The 20,867-nt window shown below is 44.6% G+C and overlaps 1 protein-coding gene across 1 annotated transcript in view; it reads right to left on the bottom strand.

Annotated features, from left to right (window-relative positions):
* ITIH5 (inter-alpha-trypsin inhibitor heavy chain 5) overlaps positions 1 to 20,867 on the bottom strand; it is a 47,229-nt gene that overhangs the window by 15,687 nt on the left and 10,675 nt on the right. The window contains exons 5-7 of the mRNA XM_021530942.4: positions 20,369 to 20,619; positions 12,616 to 12,785; positions 11,356 to 11,472 (exon numbers count right to left, since the gene is read on the bottom strand). Of these exons, the coding sequence (XP_021386617.3) occupies positions 11,356 to 11,472; positions 12,616 to 12,785; positions 20,369 to 20,619 (538 nt within the window). The remainder of the gene's footprint in view (positions 1 to 11,355; positions 11,473 to 12,615; positions 12,786 to 20,368; positions 20,620 to 20,867) is intronic.

Here is a 20,867-nt window from a genome sequence, read left to right as displayed (position 1 = left end):
CTCACTTCCCTTGTGCTCACAAATTCCTTTTGACGTTCTTGCCTGTGTTCAGCCAAAAGAAAAGGAAAGGAAAAAGTAAAACAACACAAAGCAGAAGTAGCTTGGTGTACACAGCATCCAAGCTAGAATTGCAGAGAGGATCAGGAGGGAACTGAAACACACATTCCCAGGAAATCCAGCACTTCTCCACACCCTCATACAGGGGCCAAATGTGGGCCTGGGACCATCTCTCTCTCTCCCCTTCTTCCATTTCTTCTTTGCTTTTTGTCTCATTTTCGTCACTCCATGGGGTTTGAGTCAATTTTTCCCAGGAAAAAACTTGTCATATTTTAAAGGATATGCATTGACAGCCTGGATTCTGGCATCTGTATCCTGTGCTTGCCTCTGCAACTTAAATTAAAACCCTTTGAATTTATGTGACATGCACACAAACATATGTACAAGTGTGCGTGTGTGCACATGGTTTTGCTCCAAAGCAAACAGAGTGAGGGAGGCCATATGGTTCATTCTCCTGCAGCTTTTACTCCATTCACAGCAAAAAATAAAGGGTGGGATTCAGCTTTGCCAACTCAGTCATCAGAAAGCTGGGCATCACATCTAATCCTGCTCAAAGCAGGGGAAGCCACCTCCAGGGAATAATCCATGCCACCTGTTTTGGAGAGGTTTTAGGGTGGGCTGAGTCACTGTCTGGAACTTCCTGTCTCCAGGCATTGCCTTCAAGCAGAGAAGGTGGGACTTACCTCAAGAATTAATCCTGCCCCATCCTGAGCATTCTGATTCTTGCTGGAGCCAAAAGGAGCTGAACTGTCTCTCCACCTCTCCCAGAGTGCTCTGAATCCTCTGTCTCTTCCTATTTCCATCTCTCTTCCCAGCTCATGAGGACTCCCAGGTATGTCCTAAAGACCACACTCCTCATGGGGTGGAGCAACATTATTTTCTATCTATCAGCCTTCCTCACCTGTTCATAATAAAAAAATTCACCCACTAATGCCTTATGAGAGAGATGTGACTTCCCTCAGAGTGCTGGATATGATTCAGCAGCTGGCAGGCAAAACCAGCTTTCAATAAGTAGAATATCTTGGTAAAAGTGCACTGCTTGAAATCCTGAAGGACTCAGCCACGACCAAGCGCAGTTGGTGCCCAGCCCTCTCCTCCCATCTCCACCAGACCCCAGCAAGACTTTGCAAAGCTCTTCTGGCTGCAGCTCCAGCTGGGATACAGCAGCAGGTTCCTGCTTCTGTCCTTGCAAGGCCACAGCTGGAACTTCTCCAAGAAGCCAAGGGCTGTGGCTGCCATGGGATTCCCAAACTGCTATGCTGCCAATGGGGTTCTTGCAGTTCCACTGCCACCTGGAACAGTGAGTCATTCCACTGAAACTGCTGCCAAAGAGGCAGAAAATTAACCATTTCTACCCTGCTGAGGGCCAGGTCATTCCTCCATGGCTGTGCACATGACACTTGTTCATTTGGAGATAAACTGGACCCACTCACACTGAGAGAAAAGAGTTTAGGGGTCCAGTGCCTCTATGCCAGGTGCTGCAAAGTGAAATACTTTTCCCAACATGTTTGCCTGGGGAGATCCATTTGGAGCAAGGATTAAAGGAGAGGATGGCAGAAAGTAACAATACAGAACAGCTGAATAAAAATCCTTTTTTACCATTTGGGAATGGTTTGTAGTCAGGTTTTAAATGAGGATTTAAAAGAGGATAACTTGGTGGAGGAAGATTCCTCCATTTCCCTCAAATTGGCTCAGATAAAATTGAGGTGAGAGGTGGAGACTGAATTGCCACTGCATTTGAGAAATTGTACTGGTGAATGAGCTGCCAACACAGCTGGAACCTTGGGACTGAACCAGCCACCTCCAGGGCCACAAAATATCACCCCCAAAGCTGGAGCAGTACAACCCTGCTCTACAGCTGGGGACAGGCAATGTGACCATGACTGTCAGGGAGTGGCCACAGTTTACTTAGGTCCGTGCTTCATGAATGATGAGAGAGGAGAGGAATTAAATGATTGATGTGCCAACAGTGTCTGCTCAAGCCTACAAGGCCAGAGACAAGCCAGCTCCCAGCCACCACTCTGACCTTTCTTGTCACCTCTGCACTGACACCTGGACATGCAACACAGCTGCTGCCTGTCTGGTTCTTGTTTGCTGCAGCCCCTGCATCAGAGCCAAGGTGAATCAGAGCTGTACCAGCCCCAGCAACAGCAGGAAGAGCAGAACTCCCTCAGCTACATCGAGTTTGGCTGTGATTTATCACCCTTGTACCCAGCCCTTGGAGTAAGCTCTGGCAGACCTCATCTTGCTTAAACACTGGTGGAGCAAAGCATGGGAAGATATACACTCTTATGAGAAAGCTGAGAGCTTTCAGCCTTTTTTTGGGTCAAAGATCTGCCTCAGAGACATCTGGGATGATGTCAGACCATCTGGGCACCTTTTAGGAGGAATCTGACATTTCTTTCACAGTCCCTTGTTTGTTTGGGGAGCAGGGCGAGGGTGAGGCCTGGCTACCCTGAGAGCTGTGCAGCTCACAGGGACACAATATGTGGTTGTTAGGAGCTGTGGCACTGCCAGACATTGGCCCTGCTGGGCAGCAAGGGGAGAATTCAAGCACCTCATTAAAATGCATATCCCAAGCCCACGTATTCACACTTTCCATTGCCTTAGGAGCACTTCTAAGTGTTTCATCCAGCCACCCTCGCAACAGCTGGGCAGCAGGACTTCATCACCAGTGACACAGCCTCTTCCAGCTCCAGGGAGCTGCTTGGGCTTGGGATCTGCTAGCAGAGGGGAAAGTATTCCCAAACACAGCCTTTAGAAAACAGCACCCACTGACAGGAGGAGACGCACAAGAACAGCCTGCAGAGAGCAGACCTGGGGCCACCTGCATTCATGTGCTAAAAGATCCCACCACTAAAGACAAAATTTCAGCACCCTTTGTCTTTCCAGATTCCTTGTGAGAAACAAAATTTGACAAGAAAGGAGCTAAGGCACAAGATGTAGGCTCAGAGGGAATTAGGAAACCATAGCTCTGTCCAGTAATGTGTCTGAGAGTGCAGCAGTGCAGGGAAGGGCTCAGAAATGAGATGTCCTACAGCAAAAAGGAGAAAAGTACAAGTGAATATATAGTTTGGCAAAAAGATTACAAGGAAATACAGGGAGAAAAACCAAAAGAGCTCCTTCTTCCCCTTCAATATCCTCTATGCTTTGGTTCTTCTCTTTCCCTTTCCAAACATGCAGAGGCAGCTGATAAAAATGTCCAGAGCTGGGTTTTTCAAACAGCAACAACCAAAACCCATCAATGTCCTAATAGAAGGATTAATTAGTACTATGACTTAAGGAAAGGCTGGCATCAAAGTCACACCTGAAATGGTGCTAACAGGGTCAGACAAGGTGCTGCCATAGGTTTGGTTTGGATCCAGAGCCAAGGGGAATGCAGTGGGAGCACCATTGCCACATTGCAGGGAGCAGCCAAGTCACAGGGAGGGGAGAGGTTTGGGCAGTGTTTTTCCTGCTGAGGTTGGAAGCCACATCACGTGAGTTTTGCTTTCCTCCGTGTCCCAGCGTCCTTTCTGCCCACATAATGCTGGTGACAAGTCACCTGCCAGCATCAGGGACTTCTGTACCAAAACCAGGGGTTAACCCAGGAGTGTACACTTGGATTGTTTTACCTTCCTGCATCCCACTCTCAGAGAGGACAACTGGCCCTTTCTGCCTCCACAGGGAATGTCCTGCAGCTGAGGAACTGCAACTGCCCCTCTCCCTGTCAATGTATCTTTGTGCTTTCTTCCTGGCAGACAAGAACAGCGTAGCCAGGGAAAACTCCTTCGCAATTCTGGACAACAAGCATTTTGTTCAATACTGACACAGGCCTGTGATGGGAGTGAGTTTGAATGTGGAGTTCTGGACAATAAAGGTCTGTCTCCAGTCCATGGTCCAGTCTCCTCCTGAGCATCCCAGGTCCTTTGCTGGTCACTTGAACATTGCTGACTCCCAGTATGGCCTTAAAAAAAACTGCTTTGTTGTTTCCCGGGCTGAAAAACAACCATCCTTTAGAACAAATGTTTGTTCCTATTGCCTTTTCTGAAAAAGGTTTTCTATTTAGCATTGAGTAAAACACTTAGCTGCACATCCATCCAGGACACTTAAGCACTGAATTTTTGCTCAGTAGATGATAAAACTGTCTTCAAGGATGTGAGCAGTTAGGGTAACTCACTTGTCTAGTAAAGATGGTGAGGATAAACATGAAAAACTAATCTGATGATCAAAAGCAGATCTGATTTCTCAGGAACTGGAGTTCCATGGGTCCGGGTGTTCAGTCTTTGCCATCTCACTGCAGCACTGAGGATGTGAATAAATGCCAGTGTGAAGATTTAAGGAGGCAAGTTCTAATCAGCACCAAGCATTGTTACTTGAAGCCCTTATCCCAGTGCAGAATGGATTACAGTTGGAGTACTGAACAATTCCGTACAGTAAATAAGGCAAAGGGAAAAGCTTAAGGGCTGTCCCACAGTGCTACACTGAAATAACCCCACTGGAAACAACGAGGCTGCATGGGCACACAGCCAGACTGACACAGCAGTGTCTGAAGGCCACATTCTTCTCTTGTGCTTAGCTCATTTTAAGTGGAATCAGATCCCAAAACATGCCCATCAGACAGTCAAACCCCCACCCTGTCAGCATGACGAAAAATTTCCATGGACAGAGCAGCAAAAAGGTCAGCACCAAGGGAAAAATGCCCCATGCCCTCGATGCAGAGCTTGACATCTCTCCCTCTGCCCATCCTCAGAAGATGGAGTTCATCCCAGGGCACAAAAACTGTTCCAATAATTGGGTACTGTCATTTTCTCTCAAAAAGATCAGCCCCAACACAATGCTGGGAAGAGCTGACATGCCCAAAAGCTGTCCACAACACATCCCCTCAATTTCAGCACTCATCAGCTGCTGTTCTACAGAGCAGGAATTGAGCTGAGAGCTCATCATGCTCTTCACACTGATTACAACCATCCTTCATCATGTGGCCACTCTCACAGAGTGGGTGTCTCAGCAGCCAGAAGCCTGCCAGCTCTGGAGCTTTCTGGCCCCTACTCAGAACATCCCATCCATGGGTGTGACCTGCCAGGAGAGATGTGCTGCTCCTCCCTTGGGACTTCCCCATTTTCATTTCTTCCTACAGGACATGCAGTAGGAACCTTACAAGTAGATCCTAGTAATAGGACAAGAGGGAGTGGGTTTAAACTAAAGAGGAGAGATTTAGGTTGGATATTGGGAAGAAATTCTTCTCTGTGAGGGTAGTGGGGTCCTGGCACAGGCTGCCCAGAGAAGCTGTGGCTGCTCCATCCCTGGAAATGTCCAAGGCAAGGCTGGACAGGGTTTGAAGGAACCTGATGTAGTGGAAAATGTCCCTGCCCATGGCATGGGGTTGGAACTGGATGATCTTTAAGGTCCTTTGCAATCCACACCATTCTGGGATTCTCTGATCTCCAGTCAGTGAGGGATGGTGACACTGGTTTATTCATTGAAGCAAAGCCCCAGCACTTTTGCTCAGGGTTAGCATTAAGCAATGCATGAGCACTAAATTGCTCCTTAAAGAAGCAAATTTGCCAGTTTTCCCACCTAAGAGTGTGCCACAGGGCCCTCACAGTCCTCCAACACCTGCCCTCTTCCAATTTTCACCATTTCCAAACCCCCTCAGCATCTCCAGCTGCAGGATCCCCATTCCCTCCTACACATTTCTGCCTCCAGCCCTTCCCCTGCCCATTTCCATCCTAAGCCACTGCCTCAGACATGAGAAGAAGCCAATTCTTCACCCAAAACTCTGCAGAGAAGAGAGCAGATGTTTTGGAGAAGATTATGTCACTTCGTCAGGGGTAACTATCCAAGCAAGAGCTCTCTCCTCATGACACAGCATCATATCCCTCATTCCTAAGGGACTTCAAATTACATCATGTGGACCTCAGAGCTGCCTGTGAACACTGTTTGATGACAGTAATGCAGCATGGAAGACTCCACTCCAGCAAGAGGTGCCACAAGCACTTCTGAGCTTCAGCTGCTCTCCACAGCCAGAAACAAATGGCCCCAGTTGAGCAATGTGTGGGACATGCCCTGATTTAGGGTGAAGGGGTATCTGCTTGGAAACAGCAGTGTTGCTGCAAACAGTGCTAATCTGGTAACTTCAGTCTTGACAAAGGTCTGGTGTCTTTTAGGCCTGGGGGATCTTTGTACAGCCATAATCCAGGCATGGGTTTGCCAGCTAAAGAGACAAGACTCTGCAAAGAGACAAGAACAGGCAAAGAAAATAACCTACCTAAATTCACATAACAGATCCATGATGAAAACACATATAGAAACCAGGTCTGGCTTCCAGGTGTTGCTCCAGCAGCTGGAAAAAAACCCTTTAATTCAAGCTTGGAAAGGACTACTAAAGAAAGATCTTTCACTTCACTGGCTTTTATGCATTTGCCAGAGCCTTGAGGATACCAAGAGTCTTTAGTAGCTCTGCCCAGCCCCAGCTGGAGCCTCCACCCACTCTCCTGCTCATTTAAGCACCAGCCTGGGCCCTCATCCCAGTCTCAGACCAAGACCTGTTCTGTCTGTAGCGCTGCTACATAAACCTCAATGACCCCAGTCCATGACTGACTTCCCAGCTTCATTTAGCCACTTCCATTTCACTACAGCTTTGTCTGGTGGTCACTGGGCTGTGTCTGGAACATCAGCAGCACCTGTTTCCAGTTCATCCTTTGCTGAAGTTAGTGACGGTCCAACTGAAACATTTGGGAGAGCTCTCAGCATCTTCATGAATTTTCAGTTCAAGCCTCAGCAGCGTTCCCATGCAAACTCTGCCCTCACCTTTGCCTCCTATTTACTCCAAACTCAGTTAAAGGACTTGCACTTTATAGGTGGTCTGGGACCTTCCTGAGAAATTTTGTCTCTGCTCCTACTGCCTCAGCATGAAGCAAAATTGGCTGTGAGTCCCAAGACCAGAAGCAGATGCTCCATGTCCTGGATACTTGAGAGCATCTTGCTCTGAAGGTTGTTTCTCTGTGTGACCCCATCATTATTTAGTAGTTTTAGGGTTAGGCAGATTATTTTGCTTTGTGCCAAGTACTTGCATTTCTCTTGGAAGAGAAATTTTATTTTCTTTGAACAAATAAAGTCTACATAGATCTGATGTCTTATTTGCTGTAGTATTTCTTATATCCCATATTCACACCTCCAGAGAGGACAGAGATAACACTGCTGTGGTGTATTCCTGAGCAGGAGGCAGATGCATGGGGTTGTTGGTGCTGCAGACAGCTCTTCTGTGTTCTCTGGGGTTGTTTCTTTCCAGCAGAAATGGAAAACCTGACCAAACTTCCCTCGTCACAGTAGCTTTGAATGCTCTGAAGGCTGTAATTGGAATTAACATTTTTTCCAAAGTTCCCTGGCAATTTAAGGCTGTTCTCCTGGGCAGCAGCTGTTATTTGGACTGACAGACAATGGGCTCACACCCAGTTCTGCAGCCACCAGCAGAAGTCAGGGCAATTTGGAAGGAGAACATTGAGTGCTCAGGTGCTTGTCTGCTCCTTCACCACGCTGAAATTCCTCAGGGGTGTGAGTGCTGAGGCACAGAGGGTGAGGGGCTGGGCACACAGGACCCTCAGATGGGCTCAGCAGTGTGGGTGACTCAAGGGTATCAACAGTGTCCCTTGGACAGGTGCAGGCAGATCAACTGCCTGGGAGTCCAGGACATCCCTCTGGCTGCCCTGGCTGTCTCCAGACCCTGGCAGGGGGCTCAGAAACCTTGGCATGAAGTCAAAAACACCTGTGGCTTCCATTTTAGCCAGTGGAAAAACTGCCAACTCTGTATGACGAATTACAAACCACAAGGGTTTGAGTAGTGTGATAGTTGAGCTAACACAGGATGGAAAAGTAGAAATTTGGAGCTTTTAGAATGTAGGTCAGGGGGTCAAGATGGAGGGATTTGGACGTGTCCTGGCTTTCTTCTCCTTCTTCTTGTCCTCCATGTCTTGGTGTTATGGTGACACTTTTCTATTGGTTTAAGGTAGAGACACACTGTCTAACATAAATGATAGATATTGGCACAATATTGTAAATATAATACACATAACTTCTGATATAAAATGTAAACGCTGCCCAAGGTGACACACAGATTACCACGGCCTCCTTGCTAGACAGAGCTCAGCAGGTCAGAGAAAGAATGTTATAGATAAGGAAAAACAACCTTGAGAAGCTGATCCTATACATTCAGACTCCTTCTTTGGCTACACGGGCTGGGAAACAAGGAATTTTACACTCTTGGGGTCATCCCAGCACAACAGACCCTGAGAGAACTGAAGCCCTTGCAAATTCCCAGCAGGTCCCAGTTTCAGCTGGGTTCCTCCTGGAGCAATTAACCTCAGAGAAAATTACAGTCTGGCACGCCACCACTGACAAGTTGCCAGGCTTGTGGTGAAGCCAACTGCTTAACTGAGTGTGTGGCATTTATTGCCTGTGGGAAAGGTAAGGTGAAACAAATCTGTGGTTGAAACAACTCTATTTTACCGTACCTCTGCAAAATACCTGCAAATTCATCCTCTTGTGGACATATTCACAGTTGGGAATGTTCTTGTTCTGTAACAAGAACCTTTCTCACCATGTTCAGTGAAGCTGGGTGCAATGATGGTTATCACAATAAAACTGGCCCCTTTTTCTCCTGGTTATACCAATGTGAAGCTGCTACATCCCCTTCTACCTAGCCAAAGGTACCATAAAATCAGCAGAGTAGACTGCTCAAAGGGCAAATAATTATTCTTCCCAGTAAATCCTGCAGATATAACCTCTTCCCCAGGCTCTCCTGGTTGTTAAAAGCAGCTATTCCACACAGAACTTGCTGTCTCTTGGCAAACGATGGAACAAAGTTCATGGGGATTTTCCTTGCCAGTGGGACAGCAGTAACGATGTGCAAAGCCTTGAGCACATGAATATTTTTTTGTCATCATGCTCAAGAATTTCCTATTCATGAACTTTTTCTCCCTGCCAGTGCTAAAATGAGACTGTAGCAAAGGATCAAATTCACAGAGGAGTTTGACTGCTGCAACACGTCTGAGTCTGCTGGACATCACCAGAGTTCAGAGGCTGTGAAAACTGAGGAGAAATATCTTCCCCTCAAAGCTAGTACATCTCCTAGTGACATGAGGGGAATGTATCAAGGGTCCTAATCACAGAACCAAAGAGCTGTTAAAGCTGGAAAAGACCTTTACAGTCATCAAGTCCAATTATTAACACAGCACCACTGTGCTCACCACTAAACCATGTCTCCAAGTGCCACATCCACATGCTTTTAAAACACATCCAATGATTTGATTGAAGCTGATCAATCAGTCTCATTCTATGTGTTTGCAACTGGACATTTGTTGCTTCAAAGACTGAGATATCTTAGGAAAAAAGGGATGGCACCAACAGATAAAAATTCATGTTGAAAAAGGAAAACCTTGGGAGAGGAAAAGATAAATGACTCACAAGTGGGTTGTGGGAACTGTAGGATGCATGAAATCCTGATCCCACTTGAGTCACTTTGCCATTTACTTTGTGAAGACAGGTGACTGAAGAGTCCAAAATCTCCTCCAGCTGCCACAGAAAAAGGTGCACAGCTCATGTTTCCCATCCTTGCTTATACCATCTTAAAAACTGTCCTTTGCCATAGTCACTGCAGCTGACCCACAGGAGCACTCTTTACAATTGCTGACTGTATTTTTAGCTGACCTTGCATGTGACTCAGCAGAGAGAAATGAGGAAAGACAGTCCCATGGGATTTCCCAGCTCTCCACATACCACCACAGATCACCACAGCTGTGAAAGTCCAAGAGAAAAGACAAAAAGGAGACATTTCCTCTGCTCAGATGTACCCTGCCACCAGGGAATCTGTTTTTAATTTAATAAGCATCTTAATGACATCAACAACTGGTAAAAAGGACACTGAGCAGACACGGCTGTAACTGATCACACTTTCCTCGAGAACCAAGAGAGGTTTATTATTCAGCCAGTCCTAGATTTTGGTCTTTTCTCAATTAATCTGTGTGGAGGATTTTTGATTTTTGATCTTAACTCCACAAAGTTCTATTTTTTGGAGCAGCTTGAATCAAAGGAAGGTAAGTGCTTCCATCCCATAGCACTCCTCCAATGTACCAGTGGTTTTCCATTAAAAAAAAATACATTGAGATACCAGACAAAAAGTTGGGTACAGCCTCACAAAGGTTCTGGACAGACACTTCTCTCACTTCAGGCTCAAGAGGAACCACTCTGTAGCTAATTTGCCTGAGATCCATGTTTAGCAGCACAAACTGCTTAGGCTATGAATTAAACCTTTAGGGGTTAATGGCTGTGTTGTTATTAGTAGGTGTAATGAAAAGAAACTCTGATACTCTGGAGGAGAATAAAAGCTTTCATAGTGCAAGGTTAATCTGCTGACTACTTGTGCAGCTCACAAAAGCACCAAAGCCCTTTAGAGTTTTAATCTCCCTGGTTCAGCACTTGGTCACTGGGTGTCTGCTTCCAGCCTGGAGGACTGGGGGCATTTGTACCAAATTGATTATTCTCAGAGGCAGGGTGGTCATTTTTCAGCAGGAGGATAACAGAAAGCCAAGAGCCAGGCTCTGTCCACAGAGCTTTTTACAGATTCAAAGGTATATTGATTTGAGACCTCATTCAGGAGGACTAGGATTGCTTTTTAACAACTCTCTTGATGAGTAATCTTCTTCCCCAGTCACTGGGGAAGATAAATTTGGATCCATAGAATCCATATTCCATTTATGTTTGATGTGCCCTTCAACTTGGTATGGTGGCTCATATTAAGGTCTGTGTCCTGGAAAAACATCTGAGATTTGTTCTGAAAGACTCAGATTCCCAAAGAGGACAAAATTACTTTTCTTTCAGCAGAACCTCTTGAGTTATACTTCACTAAGTGTTTTGCCAAGGTAATTTAAAGACAGCAGTGTCTTCTCTGTGCTGTTAGACTGGATACAAGAGTCGGCTGAATGCACTTTGCTGGGAATTTTGCCTGATCTGCCTCTCCTCAAACTGCTCAGAACAGAACTGCCCCAGACCATCCTATGCTCAATTTTGGCAGCACAGACTTTTATAGGGTGATGAATCCTTCCACATTCCTTGTTCCCATCCCATTCTCACTGACACAATCATTTCTCATTGCAGGTAGATCACCTTGCCTTGAGGCGTATTCAGAGCCACCTCTCACCTCAGACACAGCAAACATTTTGCAGGAGAGAAATGGGGAAATCTGAACCAAGATTTGACAAATCTGAGCCAAGCTTTGCCACCTCAGAGCCGAGCAGCCCAGAAGAGACACGAGGAGCTCACCTGCTTCAGCTTCGTGCCCACCATGGAAGCGCTGCTGTCCAGCACGAACACCACATTCTTGGGCAGGGGAGGAAGATCCGTGGGGGCGAAGTAGTGCACGAAATATCCATTCAGGATCTGTGGAAGAGCAAGGGAGTCAGGAATCAAAGGGAGATCGTGATGCAATGTTCTACACACATCACTGTGGGACATTTGGGTGCTTTCAGTGGCTCTGTCTGTGGGATTCCTTAAAATCAGAGGGTTTTGGGCACGTTGCAAAAGGCAGGCCTCAGAGACAGCAGGATGATGATTAGAGATAAGCAGTAGCTGTAAGATTTGTCAGCAGTAAAATTATACAAGAAGTAGAAAGAAAGGACAAATAGAACAATGGTCTGTGTATTAACGCTTGGGTAGAATAACTCCCTAAGTTGCAGAAAAGTATATCTGGTGAGAAATTAGGAAGTTCTAAGCTTAATAATGGAGCTCTGTGCATTGTATCTTAAGGCTTACAAGCAAGTATTGTATTCAAAATAAGCAAGCATTGTTTTAACCAAAGGTACTTGTGCTTATAGTGGTTGGATAGAACTACTGTCAATATGCTTTTGCTTTGTGTGATTGGTCAAAAAGCTTTTAAAGTAAGCTGTAACATTAAGTTCTTGGTCTGTTGCCTGGATGTGAGCTGCTGGCATCTTCCCATTGTCATAACCATGGAATGAGAGTGATGCTAAAAAATAAACAGCTCGAGATGATTTCTAGAGCAATCCCATCCTGTTTGTGATTTGTACATAGCCCCCGGCCAGCAACAGTGTCTGCACTGGAGGGTATGAATGCTCCTTGGAATCCCTCTGAATTCTGTTCCCGGATACCCTTGGGATCCCCCCTTAATTCAGTTTATCCAAACTGGATGAGCCAGCTGGAGCTCTCCACATCTCCTTCCATGGCTGACATCAGGGTTTCCTTCCAAATGCAGCAAGGATGTAACATATGTGCCCACAGATCAGAACCACAACATTCCCTTGAGGAACTGGCCTGGTATCCAGATATGTACAGCCAGTATGTTGAGAAACTGAAAAGCACACACAAAAAATAAGCTCCATGAAGATGGGATTTAAGTACATCTTGTGGCTGCTAATTGATTGGTTTTATTTTAGATAGTTCTTACAAGATGGAGGAGTAGCCTTCACTTGGAAAACATTTTCTAAGAATTTGGAGCAGGCAAAACAATTGAACCATCTCAGGCACAGTTAATAAGACAGAAAAGAGGAATTATGTGTACAGTACCTGAACATCCCCAACACTCAGCTCCCTGCTGACATCATATCTAATTATGAAGTCTCCCAAAATTCCATTTCGGGCAATCTTGGTTTGCTCAACAACACTGGGGTTGAATGTAACCTTAGCTAAGGTTTTGGTGTGCCCAATGACAGTAGAGGGAGGAGGAGACACATCACCTGTTGAGATAAAACCACAATATTACAGCTTTTTCCCGTTGGCTTACAGATGTCAAAGCACAGCACAGGTGGTGTTGCCATGGAGCGAAGTCAGCCAGCAGAGTGACTTGCTCTGAAAATTCAGCTCTCCAACGATAAAAAAAAGAAAGATTAAAAAAAAAAAAAATTAACCCATCTCCTCAAACTTTAAACTGAAACTCATCTTGCAATGCTCTCAGGGGTATAAATGTTTGTGAAAATTCCTTTATTCAGTTCTGTTTGGCCAAACACACAACCTCAGACATGCACATGCTGTTCATTCCAGGTAGCTCTAGACATCCAGGACACAAATCCTACACTTGAAATCCTGACAATCAATGCAGGTATAATTCATTTGACCTGTTTGAACATTTCTTACAGGATTAGATAAATCACACTGCAGATTTTTCCTTATTGATTATAAGGAATTCTTGAGGTGGCATGTTCAGGTACTGCAGGCATGTGGGGTGGGATTGATCTGACTGATCTCTTGATCTGAAAACTCTCTTATGTGTAATGTCTACATTTTAACAAGTCACCTTAGCTGCCTTTATGTTCAGCAAAAGTTATCATTATAACCACTGCAATTGCAATCACTGCCAGTGCAGTCACACAAATTGCATCCCTAAAATGTAACTCATCCTAAACTCTGAAAATCCTTCCTGAATCAATAAAGAGGGATGTGCCTGGCAGAGGGCACCTCAGATAAAGACAATTATTTAGGTCTGAGTCATCCTGCAGGAAATTCTCCTTGTATTGTTTTTTGTGCTCATTCTCAAAAAGTTGAGGGATGTGGAAGTTCCCTGTTGCCTCTCTGTGTAAACAAAATCCCACCTTACCCTTTTTTGTTTGCCAGCTGTTTCCCTCTGAACTCCATTGGCACCCTTACATGAGATGGATCTGGCCCCTGAGCTTCTCCAGATTTTGAGGGCTTTCACCCTTTTCCTAACTGGCTTTTGAAAACACAAAAATATATTGTCAGCTGAAGTTGCTCTCAGGTGCTTAGCTCTCACAGTGATTATTCCAACAATCCTCTGAGGCACAGAAGTTCTATTTTGTCTGCTCCTGGGCTAGTTAGAATTGGTAGGAATCAGATGCTTGATTACACTGTTAGGGGAAATCTCAAATGTCTGCCAAGAATGCCAAAAAAATCTGTGGTCTGTGGTGTGACAGGGAAATTAGGGATGGGAGAGGTTCAGTTCCAGTTCAGGTGTACACAATGCAAACAGCTACGTATAAGTTTATTTTCTAGGCTCCACTATGCAAGCAGAGATCAGGTCAAGAGTATCAGAGATTAGGGTATGATACATCTGGCCAGACAGACATCTGCTTTAGGATAATTTTAATTAACAATAAATTAACAATAGTGATCCAAATGACAAGGTGCAGGTGGCTGGGAAAGCTCCATTCCAGGGGATCCCATAACTATGTTTATGTAATGAGCAGTGGCACTTCACCTTTGTAAAGGGCTTTGAGCAGCATTTGGGAAATGCAATGTGATATCAGTGAGCAACAATGAGCACAGCCTCATATCCAGATCCCACAGTGATTTACAAAACCAGAAATATGTGATTATGTCCATTTAACAAGTAGGATAATAGAAGCATGGGGTGGTACCTGACTTCCCACAGGTGAAAGTCCATAGAAATGCCAGGATTAGGGTCCTTGTGGGTTTATGAAATGATTAGACAAATCTGTAACTTTTACTGTGAAATGCCATGTACAATCTAGGTTCTTCTAGGCAAAGAAATTAGAGTAAAATTCATAAATCAATAGCACTCTAGGATGTTACTGCCAGGAAAATTTTGCTTTGTTTTTACAGTTGTCCTGTGAGTGCATTTGAAAAGACAGGATACAAGACTGTTCTACTGAGATAGGGAAGGGCTTTATCACAGGCCAAATTTTACACAAGCAAATTATAGTCAGAGCACCTGGACTGTGAAACAAACTCCTCAGCAAAAGCCTTGCGCAAGGAGACTGAATGACAGAGATCACACAATTTCAGTAAAATCAAGAACTGACTCTGCATCACAACTTCTCTGTGAGAGCTCCTAGCCATTCATCCTGATGGAAACAGAGGGAGAGAGGTCCCAGCCAATACACTGAAATCACATAGTTTTGTATCTTAGAGGGGGCTTAAAAAATGATTACCCAGAACTTTGACATTTTTTTTTCTAAAATCTATGTACAGTTCAGATTTTTCCTGGCAAAGAAAAGTTATAAATCAACGTCACTATAAGGTTTTACCTCAGTCTTAATCTGTTTTTTATTTTTATAGCTGCCCTTTGATCTGATGAATCAACAGATACAATATGTTTTTAATACAAAATGCACCAGATTTGCTTGTATCTGCCTTCTTAATTTTCCATCTGTCTTCTATTGCTTCCAGAAATCCCATTTAACTTCCAGTATGTGGGAAAAGCCTAAAATACGTAGAAGTGACTTCAAAGTTCATGTATCATTTCTGATCTCAGGGTTTCACATTACTGCCCCTCAGCTGCTGAAAGGACAGCCTGCTGTGGCTGCCTGCTCATAGCACACCAAGGGTCAGTGAGAACCAGTCAGAAGCTCCCTCCTTATTCCTCCTGCACGTCCGTGGCCTCTGGGCAGCACTTCCATGTTTCTCTGCCATAAATACAGTGATGGGTGAGGACAAGATGCCGTGCCACAACAGCACAAACTCCAGTCTTAACACTTTGGACCATTGGGAATCAGCTGATTTAGGTATGCCTCAGTTTCCCCACCTCTTAAATGAGCATAATCACACGTTTTTTAAAGCAATGTAGAGTCTAGGTGAATCCTTCTATTGCTCCTCAGAACACTCTCTGTAGGTGATAAATGTCATCCTTTCTAACACAGACAGTGCTTTAGTTTCCAAGGCTGTCTCACAAGGCCAGTTTATGTGACAAGAATGGCTGAGGAGTCGCTCCCATCCTCTTCATAACCACTCGTCTCCATGCCTGGGACAGAAGTAAGAAACCAAAAAATGGTCTGATAGAGAGAGTCCAGGAATTTTTTTTTTTTTTTCCTGGAATAACAAAAATCAGGTCTGGAAGGTAACTTATCTAATTCATCCCATGTTCCCAGACCGAATCCCTTCCTACTTAGGGTTTTTTCAGGGTTTTTTTGTTTGTTTGTTTGTTTGTTTGGGGGTTTTTTGGTTTTTTTTTGTTTTTTTGTTTTTTTAATTTTTTGATACAATCAGTAAACACTTCAGACCTCCAGTAATGGAAACTCAGTGCCTGCACTTGCCAGTCCTTTCCAGAACTTCACTTTTTTCACTGTTGAACATTTTCAGTGTCTAATTTACATTTTTCCTTGTGGATTATAAACCCATGACTTCTTTGGGGTTTTTTTGGTTATTGACACAGAAGCCACAGTATCCTTTTCCTTCTTGCAGCTGCCTTTTATGTTCTTGAACACAGTTCCTATGTCTTCCCCAGGTTTCTTTTTTAAGCAGCACTTGATATCTGGATCACAATTACTCTTCTCTGTTTATTCTTTTTAAACAAATGGCAGAGAGAGAAAAATCTGTGAGATATTTCAGAGTCCAGAGCATGGATGAGCTCCAAATGCTTAGGCTGGTTTGTGCTCACACTGAGAGAGTTAGTAGAGCCTTCAGACAAACTTTCCACTAAATTCAGCTGAAGAAGTAAACAGAGCAGGAAAACGCATTTTCCAGATGAAACTGTTGTCCTCACAAGAGGAACAGTTAAACCTAAATTATTTTGGAGTCTGGCAGATTCAGGATTAGAGCTCAAATGCAAAGTTTGTCCTCTGCTAACATGTGGAAACTTCCAGACAGCTGTTATAAGAAACAAAAAGCTTTCTGAGACCTTTGACTTCAGAAAGAAACAGTCATCCTCAAGCAGCCTGTGTCTCCTGCCCAAGTCCATGGCTGGTTCTCACACAGCTACACCGCAGGAGCAAGATGGGGACAGCATCCAGGACATCATTCAGAAAGTGGCTGCGTCCTGAGGTTGCCAGAGAAGGTCAGGATCACTGGGGTTTCTCCTGTTTTGGGGTTTGTATCTGATAGAAGACAACACCTGCACATGCCAAATGATAACTTTCCAAAACTCACATGCCTAATGCCTTCCTTTGGGAAAAATACAACTCCCAGATGGAGCCATGTGCACAAGACTTACTAAACAAGGAAATATCCTAGAAAGACCTGTCATCACATTGTCTCTGCTCCCCATTCAGAGAGGAGGGATGCAGGACTCTCTGAGAGAAAAGGACATATCCATAAGTTAGGGAAGAGACACTGGGATGCTGGTGGCTCAAACACTCAGGAGAAGCTGCCATGGGCAAAGCTCCCACCCAGGTGCCAGGGGCAAGCACAGCCCAGCCCAGGCTGCAGCTGGTGCTGGACCAGATAAAGAAAGAGCTTTGTCCTTATCAAGTGAACTCAGCTGTGATAACCCCCCTGCCCTGGGCAGTGCCAGGACATTCACACAGAACCTGAAGGTGCTCACTCTGCTGATGGGCCATGATGGGACATAATTGACAACAGTGGTAATTTATCAGGTAGCTGTATCTTGTAAGAAGGTGTAAAAAACTCCCCAATTGTCCCCTGATCCACAACATTCCAACATTCAGGTGTCCTTGACCCACAGCATTCCAACAACCTTTACAAGCTCCCCACCCCTGGGCAGGTACCTGAATCTGAGTGAATATAAACCAAACACATTGTGCATTTTCTGGGTTTCCCTAGGATTCTCCTCAGCACATGATGGATCTAGCCTGTGACCACCCCTTTGACCAACAGGCATTGACATTGCAACAACCAAGTCTCCTCACAAGTCTTTCAGGTGGTGAGATCTTTCTACTCTTATACATATTCTTAAGTGATATATTTATGATTTTATATTGTCATATTACTGTAGATAATAAGAAGCAAAACATATCTAATTTCCTGTGCAAACAGGACAATAAATAAAATAAACCTAAATAAACCTATTTGTGCATTTACAAATACTTATTAATGAGTGTTATTTCCAGAATCTGGGTTACCCTCACGTTTTGGGGTGGGTTGTAACAACTTGATGGCACAATATATTTTTCTTCCACTATTCTCAAGGTAATTTATAATTACTTATCAAAATTTCATATTTTATCATTAACTGTGAAATGGTTTAGATGTAGGAAATAGAGGAAGAGAGCTTTCATGACATATTCAACCTCAAACCAGTCAGACAGTACCATTTTCCAATGTTCCAATGTCCAACCAAGTGGTACTAAAGAGTTTTAAGCCATGGGAATCCAAGAGGGAGCAGTCACTTTTTTCTGGCTTACTCCCAGTATACAGACTGTCAGCAAAGCATCTCCTCTTGAAATGTGAAGTTCACAATTCACCTGCCTTTCACTTAAAAATTCACAGCCTTCCCTGGAGGTCTCACTGGATGTGCAAATTCCATCCTTTTTGGGTGTCATATGAGCAAGAAAGCTTCACAGGGAGCAACTAATGGCTCTGATGGTTTGGTTTTGGATCCATCTTGAGAGGTGACAGTCAGCTGGAATATAGTGGACAACTACATGGGATGATTCCAGACCAAAAGGGTCTGAAATTGAATTCTGAACACAGATAAAGCACAGGCAATCTGAGCTTCAGTTGCATTACCCGCCCTGCAATGGAACACCTATTTTATATACATTTTACTGGCTAGGGAGGATTATAGAATGCAACAGCTCAGGCCCATTTTTATATGAGCTCTTTGAAATCTGAAGCATGATGCCAAGAATGTCAGTGCTCCCAGATTGCCATTTGGATAGTGAGTTACATGAGTTCTCCCTGTAGTCATTTACATAGAGGAATTTCCATACTGTGCCGGACCAACAGTGTGTCTGCTCTGCTTAGTCTGTCTCTACCCTTGATCAATGCCAGATGTCTTGCAGGAAACCACATGCCAGCAATGCACTGTGATATTCCCTGATAGGTGAAAAAGGCTTCCTGCCTCTCCTGATGAGGGGCAGAGCACATTTATCACTTGGCATGTGGATGTATGACACAGAGACTAATGAGGTTTGACCTGAAGATAGCCCAAGTCACTGTGAGCCTTAATGTGATTTGGATGGAATCAGTAGGATCCCACTGAGCAATCAGTTTAACTCCAGTTCACATGCATTAGGATCTTTCTGTGGCAGATATGAGCAGCTCCACTGATTTTGCTGGCACTGTGTCACTTGGAGTGACTGATGGCCAAGTCCCAAAAGACTCTGCATCCTCCTTCCATCCTTCTTTTTTGGTGGTGTTTGACAACATGTAGCAACCACAGTATCCTGAGCTGTTGATTTGTGGCAGAAAAAAAATGCATTTACACTGTCTGAACAGTGAGCAAGGATGGTTAGGGGTAAGAGCTGATGCTCAGATAGCACTTAGTGCTTTGGCAAAATATGGATTTTCCTCTTGGAATTTCCCATGTCCTGAAGTGCAGGATTTCCTATCTTCCTTGGCATGGATGGATGGAAAAAACAATTCACTTAAAATAGACAGTTCCCAGGAGATGCAGAGGCCAGGGAAGAGCCTGCTCCAGTGCTGAGCACAAGGCCTGAAGGCCCAGTTCAAAGCTCTTAAAGACAATAGCAAATTAAAAAAAAACCCAATTGAGATGAATGGGATCAGCCCTGCATTCATTAGGCTTCAAAGTCCTCACAGGCTGAGGCACAGATTCCACACAGACACAGCCACCCAGAGAAAACAGATTCAGCACTGCCAGGCCACTTCTCGAGTGCTGGAACTCAAAATGTCCCTCAGACATTTTTGGAGGTTCCAAGCCCTGGTCAGAAGCATCTGAGACCCTGGCAGGCAGCTGGAAACAGCTGTGATTTTGGGTTTGAACCATGGAACGATTTACCAACCTTGCAGGAAGAACAAGAAGTCACAAAAGTTTAGATATTATAGTAGAAGTACTTATAAAGTAGAGGGAAGAATTTTTAATGTAGTACAGGGGGGGTTTAACACCTATACAGGGGGGTTTTTACTTTGTACATGGGGGTCAGAGGTTTTAGGATGGAGGGATTTGGGCCTGTCCTGTCCTTCCTCTTTCTTCTTCCTTACCTCCATGTTCTTGGTGATGTTTTCACTCACAGATTGGTTTAGGGTAGAAAAGCACCATTTAATATAGGTAATAGGCACTGGGGGAAAACTGTAAACATGTAACACGTAATGTACCACATAAAAGATAGAAAATCACCATTTAATATAGGTAATAGGCATTGGGGAAAAACTGTAAACATGTAACACGTTATGTACCATATAAAAGACAGCAGCAGCCCTGGGTGGGGAGAGAAGAAGCAGTCGGGGTCAGAGAGGATGTCAGGGTGTGTGTGTGCCTCTGCCTGAGCTGTGAGCAAACCACAGTAGCCAGAGAAGAAAATCTTTTAGATAACTTGCAATAAACTGCCTTGAGACCGAACAACAAGAGACTGCTGAGCCTTTCTTTGGAAGCTCGGGTTGGAGGAGAGACTTTTCCACCACACGGAGCCCCTGAACCAGGTCTGGGTTCCATCACTCTAAAAGTGATCGAGGCCCCACAAATAACAGAACCAAAATCTTTCCTTACCTTCAACCTTCCCATTGCCCTTCTGCTTGCTGTTCCGAAGGGGAGGCACCTCCAGGGACACTATTCCTGAGTTCTCCAGGATGTTCACCTCCACCCGGAGCCGCCCCACCAGCTGCTGGGGCCGGATGCTGACGGTGTATTCGTATTTGCCCAGGCGCCTCTGCAGAAGTTCTTCGTAATGCAAAATGAACCTGGCCTGCATCTTGCGAGGAATGAAGACAGAGGCCTTGAATGTCTCATAGCCGTTCTCCCTGGAAGGAAAATCCAAAGGCAGCTTCACATCCCATGCACATCGCACGTTAACCTCCTTTGCCTCCCCACAATAGTTTTGCCTGACCCTGTTCCCTGTAAATAATCAACTGAACGTTCCCATTGAATCTTGTTGAACACCTGTTGCATTTACCATTGAATTTTCTTCATTTACTACTTTATATAAATAAAATATGTTCTTGCTTCCCTCTTGAGTGAAGTGGATAACTCTGTTCATGACAGCACCCTT

The sequence above is a fragment of the Lonchura striata genome, chromosome 1A (assembly GCF_050655825.1).
Source record: "Lonchura striata isolate lonStrDom1 chromosome 1A, ASM5065582v1, whole genome shotgun sequence".
In the NCBI taxonomy this organism is placed as follows: domain Eukaryota; kingdom Metazoa; phylum Chordata; class Aves; order Passeriformes; family Estrildidae; genus Lonchura; species Lonchura striata.
This window is presented reverse-complemented; position numbering and strand designations above follow the sequence as displayed.